The 8,231-nt window shown below is 40.2% G+C and overlaps 1 protein-coding gene across 4 annotated transcripts in view; it reads left to right on the top strand.

Moving 5' to 3' along the window:
- The window catches only part of SLAIN1 (SLAIN motif family member 1), a 66,450-nt gene extending 59,182 nt beyond the window's left edge, over positions 1-7,268 (top strand). For all 4 annotated transcript variants that reach the window (XM_073347261.1, XM_073347267.1, XM_073347285.1 and 1 more), the window contains 2 exons: positions 1,658-1,940; positions 7,024-7,268. In XM_073347261.1, the coding sequence (XP_073203362.1) occupies positions 1,658-1,940; positions 7,024-7,099 (359 nt within the window). In that variant the 3' untranslated portion in view covers positions 7,100-7,268. The remainder of the gene's footprint in view (positions 1-1,657; positions 1,941-7,023) is intronic.
- The last annotated feature ends 963 nt before the right edge of the window (positions 7,269-8,231 follow it).

The raw sequence follows: 8,231 nt of genomic DNA on the forward strand, positions 1-8,231 counted from the left end.
GCTCATTGTTGTGCTGAAACTCACTGCCTTATGCAATTGTGAAATATTTTACCCAAAGCTTTGTGGGTAGTGCTTTGATGTTACACTCTCAGGCTTCAGAGGGTGAGCTGCAGATTTAAAGATTTTATTAAAGCTAATGTTAAAAAATTGTATAGTACACAGGTTAAGAAAAGAGTGTATGTACATATGGGTATAGTGCTTAGATTATCCTCAAGTACAAAGTTTGTTTTAGAAGTAGTAAGATGCATATAATACATAATCAGCAACAACCCAAATTTAACAATACAGTTTAGATATTAGCATGCAAGTATTCAGGTACATCTCTCATGAAAAGTTACAGAGAGTTGGTTGTGGAGAGCAGATATACCAATGAGTGAAGATTGTCCCTCAGTAATTGAAAATTTAGGGTAGGTTGTCTGTTAGAAAATAATTTTTGGTGCCCTAGAAGGAGCCCCGTTAGCATGAGTTTGTGGACCCAGGCTGGGAGGCTTGTACCCATATGAAGTATAGACATACCTTAGAACAGTGGCTCTCAATCTTTCCAGACTACTGTACTGCTTTCAGGAATCTGATTTGTCTTGCATATGCCAAGTTTCACCCCACTTAAAAACTTCTTGCTTGCAAAATGAGACCAAAAAAAAGTGTCACAGCACTGTTACTGACAAATTGCTTTTTCTTATTTTTACCTTATAATTATAAAATAAATCAATTGGAATATAAATATTATACTTACATTTCAGTGTATGCTATATAGAGCAACGTAAACAAGTCATTGAATATAATTATAGTTTGTACTGACTTTGCGAGTGTTTTTTATGTAGCCTGTTGTAAAACTAGGCAAATATCTAGATGAGTTGATGTACCCCCTAGAAGACCTCTTTGGACCCCCAAGGGTATGCATACCCCTGGTTGAGAACCACTGCCTTAGATGTTTTAAATACATGAGGCCCTTTGGGTGTTTAGTTTCTATCTTGTGGATCATAAAATGCATGCAGTTGATGCACACCAGAGGACAGGGTAGTGTAGAGAATTGCTCTGTAAAGCTTTTGGATGTTCCAGCACTGATTTGAAATGATAGTTTGTGTAACATTGTATGTGGAATGGGTTGTTATACTCAGGAGACTTTTTATAGCTTTTCGCTGTTTTTATACATAAAGCATAGACCTGTATGACATTTTTTTGTAATGCCAAAATAATTGTCTTACTATGGAAAAAGTATCATGTGGTTTATAATGACTGACTTTTTAGTGATCTGGGAAAAAGAATAAGTTATAATTTCAGCAAGTCTGTCATGTTAAAACTATAATTACATTAGAGGAATTTGGCTTATAGTTACCTAGGATAAATATTGAATCATTGCAGAGCAAAAGAGGAGTGAGAAGTAGGGGTGGGATTTTTGTCTGATGATCTTATTTTTGTTTGGTAGTGATGTTTTAAAATTTTTACTTAAACTGGACTAACAGATGCAGTCTGTATTCGTACTGGATCTAAATATTTAACGTGTTTTACAGCTGGTTTGATTGAAACAAAAGGTCACCTCCTCTAATGACAAGTGCATTCAGCACTGTACAGACTTACTTAGAAATAAGTGTTAATACCTGGTACTATGTGTTGTGTGCTGATGTTGTATACTTCTTTTGTTACCATCCTTTTACAGTTCCATCTCCAGGACAACTTCAGCACAGAGTTCATAGTGTGGGACATTTTCCTGTGTCTGTCAGACAGCCTCTCAAAGCTACAGCGTATGTAAGCCCAACTGTACAAGGCAGCAATAGTATTCCCTTATCCAGCACCTTACAATTATATTCTAACAGTGGAATCCCCATGCCAAACAAGACTGCAAATCCTGGGACTGTAGGACGTAGTGCTCTTCCAAGACCATCATTGGCCCTAAGTGGGAGTAGTATACCCAGGAGTAAAATTGCACAGCCAGTTCGAAGGTAAGAGAATGTTCTTATTAATGAAAAGAGTTAAATGCACCTCCTTTACATATGGATAGCGTTGGGTTTGAGAACTCTTTTTTCTTTCTTTTTTAGAAGAGTCTGAATTAAGGCTTTTAAACAGAAACACTTTTACAGGCTACTGATGCTGGGCTGAATTCTGTCCTCTCTATACATGTCCTTCTCTCTAAGACATGAAAACTGCCCATTCATAAACCCCAGTGAACCTTAATAATTAATGATAACCACCCAGCAATGTTAAATAATCACATACAGGTAACAATGTAATTCAGTGAGCCAACAGTAAATTAACAACTCCCATTTTACCTCCCCTCCCCAACTCCCCATTTTACCTCAACCTTCCCCACAAACCCTGTCAAATAATAGTTTGTGCAATGTGCCCCAAAGGTAATCCAGTTCCAGTTATTTTGAATAAATGGTGTAGCAAATTCAAATGTCCCAGTTCCACGCAGAGAATGGCTTGCTGAGAGCCCCCTCCTTTTTAAAACAAGAGGGTTGCACCTCTGACTACAGCTGTGGCAGAATGGCCCAATGAGAGAGGAAGTGTGTCAGGTAGGCAGCTCCCACACCATGTAGGACTATGTAGGTCACGACCAATACCTTTTAAATTCCATCCGGAGACCAATAAGCAACTAGTGCAGATCCAGAGCCCTGATGTCATCTGTTCCCAGAGAAATGTCCTGTTTAGCAAGTGAGCTGCTACGTTCTGCGCTAACTTTAGTTTCCAAATGGTTTAAAGGTATAGCCCATGTAGGGCAAGCTTGAGGTGATAAAGACTGTGATGTGATGATCTATAACGGCAGCTGGGGGTCTAAAATAACCATAAGTTATGAACTCTTTTGACTGATGGGGGATGGATTCCCTCAAAAATACTTCCAGCTTCTTCCTCCAACTCACTTTATATCACCTTGGTCTTGTCTGGGTTGAGCTTTGGCCACCTAACTGATCCAGGCCCAAATCTCAACTAGATATTGGCTAGATCCAGAAAAACACTTTTGATTCACAGTTTTGCTTCAGTGGAGTTACTCTGGTTTTACACCTGTGTAAATTAAAACAGTTTGGCCCAGTGTGTTGGTACAAAGGGGACTTCAAAAAACAACTGCCCGTTTCCTCTTTAGTGAAGTGTGTAATCTTAGATTTCCAATATAACTTTTTTGTTTTGTTTTTGTTCCCTGATGGAACTCTTGCTCTTCTGGAATAGAAACTGTTTATTGTAGAGATCTGTCACAGGGCAAGTATACCCCATCACCCTGGGGGGGTTGGGCAAGGGTGTAGTAGCCCCATGGTTAAATCAATATGGCTACCCTCAGCGATGTGTGGCCCAGTGGCTGGAGTCAATAGGACTACCCCTTGGCTGCAGGGAAGTGCGGCCTCATGGCCAGAGTCAATAGGATTCCCCTTGGCTGCAGGGAAGTGCGGCCTCATGGCCAAAGTCAATAGGAGGAGGTCTGTTGGGCTGCTCCCCAAAGGGGGTGGCTGGGTAGGGGGACCAAGGTCCACTGGGTCCCAGCCAGGGCCCTGGTAATGGCAAATGGGTTCACCACTAAGTCGACGGGGAATCTGCACATAACACACCGCCTGCTGCAGGGACATTAGCCCTCCCTGGGCTAATTCCTACCGTGACTTCTACAGTTGAAGTTGGGGTGTCTTCGGAGTCTCCGGGCTTATCAGTTAGTGACTGCAATCTCTGTGGGGCTTTGCAGATACCTAAGCACTTGTCCGGGCCTTGGCGTCTCCTGCTGTCACAGTCCGGGATCCTGGCTGCTCCTCAGCTGGAGCCGGCAAGGTGCATCCTTCCTCCTCAGTGGTCAGGACAGACTGAGCTAGGCTGCTCCCTTTTATACTGCAGCAGGAGTTGGAGCATGCCCATTGGGGATGAGGGGGTATGGCTTCTGCCACCAAGAGCTGCTGTGTTAACCCTTTTGTCCCCCGTCTGGGGCAAGTACAACCTGTCCCAAGGTCTCTGTCTCCTTTCTAGAATAGTTAGTCATACTTTCCTTCCATGTCTCTTGATAAATATTCAAACAACTTATTATAGAGAAAAGTAAGAGAAGCCACATGTCAAGCTGTCTGGAGTAGCTCAAGAAGGAGGGCACAAACCCCAAATTAGTTGAGAGTTCTATACTTTAGATTTCACCAAGCAAGTAACAAGTGTGAATACTTCAAGCACTATAGCAGCCTATATACATGGAGTCACAGTCTCCTTGGGTGCTCTGGTCTATCTTGCCACCCAGACAAATTTGCCTTTTTAATGGATGGTCCCTTACACCAAAAAATCACAACAATATTCAGGTTACTCTCAGTCCCAAAGGACCAATTGCACCTTAGACCTCACACCAAAGACAATGCTTTAGCCAATCCGATAATAAACTATCTAAAGATTTATTAATTAAGAAAAAGAAATGAGTTATTTACAAGGTTAAAGCATGTAAACATACACAAATGAGTTAATCTTAGATAGCAAAAGTAATAGAAACTGCTGCAATATGCAAGCTTTCTATGTCTCTAGAGCTAACCCAATCCAAGCAGCTTTGGGATCGCTTACTTACGCGAAGAAATATTGCCCTCTTCAAATTCCAAGCAGCATAGTGATATAGTTCCTTCTAGTCACAAATTGTTATGCCCTTTGCCCTGAATTTAAACTGATGGGAAAAGTGTTTGTGCCCCTGTGGTCTTCATGGGCAGGTGTGGGGGGAAGGCAATCAACAAAGTCTTTGTCCTTTGATATTTCACAATGGCTCATTTGGTTTCAGTGGGCCTTGTTGTGTGCAGGACCTGCACTTTACATTAATTAATGCTTCTTTCCTATTTGGTGAATTACACAGTTACAGAGGTTTACGGTGCAAACACTCAATATAACTTTTATGCCCTGGGGTACAGATGTTATAAGCGAGATCAATACATGCAGCAATTTTGAGAAAATGAAAGCAGCTCTTTTCTGCTTACAAAAAATGAAAATGTTTTGAGAGCTGCTAGTAGGCTGTAATTTTTCCTTTGAGAGAATTCTGATTAAGTGATTAGTTTCATTACACAAAGTGCCATTTAATAGTTCTGCATGCTTTCTAATAGTGCTGATAGCTTAAGTAATGTGGTGTTGCTAAACTGTACACATCAGTAGTTAAAGGTTGAGTCCCACCAAATAAATTATTTCTCTCTCTTCTACCTAACCCCAATGGTTCATTAAAAAAGAATAGTTCACATCATTCACTCTAAATTCCATCCCCTCTTTGCTGCCTTGTTGCAACATGGACTGGAAATTATGGTGCTGGAAATGCTTAAGCTTCCAGGAAGAGTCACGGGTGACATTGCTTGTGTGTAAGGGACATATCTTCTGTCTGGTGCCCTAAGGCTCTAGCATGGGAACAAGGAGGGAGCATGGAATCCTAGGGGGTTGGACACTGAGAAGGAGAAGAGTGTGTGAGGGGAGCCAACTGGGTTACGAAAGAAAAGGAAACTGATGGAAGTCCAGTTCCACTTCCTAGTAATGGTATAGGGAGAGCTGCTGCTGCTGTTTCAATCTACTTTTAACCACTAGAGCCACTGACTGCAGAGAAATGCAAGAATCAGCACTGGTGGCTGCTGTTTACTTACTGGTTCCATCTTCCAGCAGGCTGCCCTCCTCCTCCAGCCCAGGATTCCTGATGGGAGAGGAGCCAGCAGAATCAGCAGTAGTTGTGGCTAGAGGGGGAGCAGGGAAGGGAGAGAGCTAGGACCTGAGATGATGAAACCTGGCTTTACAAGAAGCAGTAGCAGGGAACTGGAGCTGGCTATGGCTCCCCCAGTGCCTGTTGATGGCTGCTGGTGGCTCTCTTCGCAGATTTCATATGACAAAATCCACTAGCATTTCCAGCCTGACTCTGGCCCTCCATTTTATTTAAGCAAAGTGATGTAGTTAAAATATGGTGGCTGTAAAATGTATGTAGCCCTCCTGAAATTGTTAAAGAAGCAGATGGAGCAGAGTTGGATACAGTGTCAAACTAATTGTCCAAGGCAGGTTTTCTTTAAATCTCATTTGAAACAGCTATCCTCAGTAGCGTTTGGAGGTTTGGGGGATAGTTAATTGCTAAGGAATTTATAATAAAAATTAAACTGGCTGTTCTATTATTGTGCTAATGTTTCCCAGTTTATGTTTTTAAAACATGGAATAGGCCAATTTCAGGAAGGCTTTCTCTCTCCTGGACAATACTAATGCTGCCATTGGCAGAAAAAAACAAGGTGCTATTTTTAGAATGCACTGATTTATTTTTTTCAAATTCATGTTGGGTGCAACAGTTCATGTGCGGGAATGTCCATTCCCCCCACCCCCCTTTTAAGATGAAATTATTTTCTGCAGCCTATTTGTATTGGGACATAGCTACTATTTTTAGTGACAGAAATGTATTTGCACTGCTTTATAATCCCATTAGTCCTGCAGAGCCAAAACAGTTAAGGGAGAGGGAGGGAGGTTCTGTTTGATCTTGTGCATCGTCAACAGAATTGTTGTTAAATCCCTCGCCTGTGCCATCTGTGTGAACCTATTGAAAGAGGTGAGATTTCACAGGTCTCACCGAGGGCCTCCTTTGCAGAACTTCTATTACTGCTGTTATGTGAGAAGGAAATAGTTTTTGTGGGCTGGCGGGCAGAACAGTGGGGAGAGGGGAAAAACAAGAAATGAGCTTTTTTTCTTTGTATGGAGAAGAATGGGATGAGCAGGGCAAAACATTGGAGTGAAGAGAAGAGTTGGTGGGGGTAGGGAGGAAAAGAAGGATTGGAGTTTTACATTTTGTGCCAGGCCACATTGTTCCTGCGTCAGATCAGAACCACATCCTACAGTTTAGGATTGAAATCCTGGCCCATTGAAGTCAATAGCAAAACTCCCATTGACTTCAGTATGGTCAGGATTTCACCCCAGGTCCTTAATTATGCCATTTATAATATATTAGCATAGAGCTGTAAATATGCCAGGGAAGAGTGTACATGCATGTGTATATGGGAACACCTACAAGACCAGCTTCATTACATATGTGACTGATGCATGTCTTATTGTTCTCTTACCTGAAATGTGTCTTATTTTTTAAAACAGTTTTCTTCAGCCTCCAAAGCCTCTTTCTTCTCTTAGTACTCTACGAGATGGAAATTGGAGAGACGGCTGCTATTGATGTCGGATGCCCCTGAACAACGGAAAAAAAATAATGTGGTTTCTATTACCCAGCTGGCTGGGTAACTATGTTACAGGAAGGGAAGGTCCCACCACACTATTTTCATTGTTTTAATATGTAAGAATATCCATTATACCCTGTCATTAAAAAAAAAAAACAAAAAAAAAAACCATTGTTCATTTGCACTTAGTCATTTGCCTGGAAAACTGCAGTGTTATCAAACTAACAGTTGCGGTACTGTCATTTAGAACTTAAGAAATTTTTATATATGTGAAAAATATCGGACATACTTCCTTCAAGAGAGGTAAGAAATGCCACTTTTTCAAACAGCTTTGCCATATAGTAGGATAATTTATTCAGTGTACTCTGTAAAGATATTATGCATTTTGTTGCAAATTTGGGGCCTATGTTATATGCTTGGAATTTTTTTTTTTAGTGTTTCCAAGAATTTAATTTTTTGCACTTAATTTCTTTCACACTTGCTTAAACCACAGAGAGAAGATTAAATTTTTGTGTGTGCCATAAATAATATTTTTGTGGTCATGTACTATTTTTTAGCACTAGGAACATATCCTTCAAAAACAAACCATGGGCAATATGAAAGCAGTAATTTTTATGTTCCAAAGCACAAAAGAGTAGCATTCACTGGAAACTGCCATACAGCTGGGTCAACATAATTTTGTCATTTTGTTCAAATGTTAATTTATTATCATAGTGTTTTGTATTTATAATGGCAGCATAAACCACATTTCACTTAAAAGGTGCAATGGTCACTAACTACAGTTAGTTTTTCAATACTTTATTACAAAAAATAAAATTGTAATGTTTTAATAATGGTTGCTTATGGGAAATGAATGAGTTTTAATGCAAATAAACCTTTTTGATAGACCTTTTACAAAATCCAATTGCACTAATCAATGCTTTCTTATAATGGCATATGATTTAATATTTGATTACAACTGTGTATACTGCTGTTTTGGATGTTTCAGAAATAAAGAATCTATTTCAGCAATATCATGCTGTTCTTTAGTGTGCAATGTAAACATTGTGTTTGTATCTGTTTTTTTTCCCCCCTATCCATGGCATAACTTTTTATTACAACACTTAGCTACTGAAGATTTTACTATTCAGC

This window comes from Lepidochelys kempii, chromosome 1 (assembly GCF_965140265.1).
Source record: "Lepidochelys kempii isolate rLepKem1 chromosome 1, rLepKem1.hap2, whole genome shotgun sequence".
In the NCBI taxonomy this organism is placed as follows: domain Eukaryota; kingdom Metazoa; phylum Chordata; order Testudines; family Cheloniidae; genus Lepidochelys; species Lepidochelys kempii.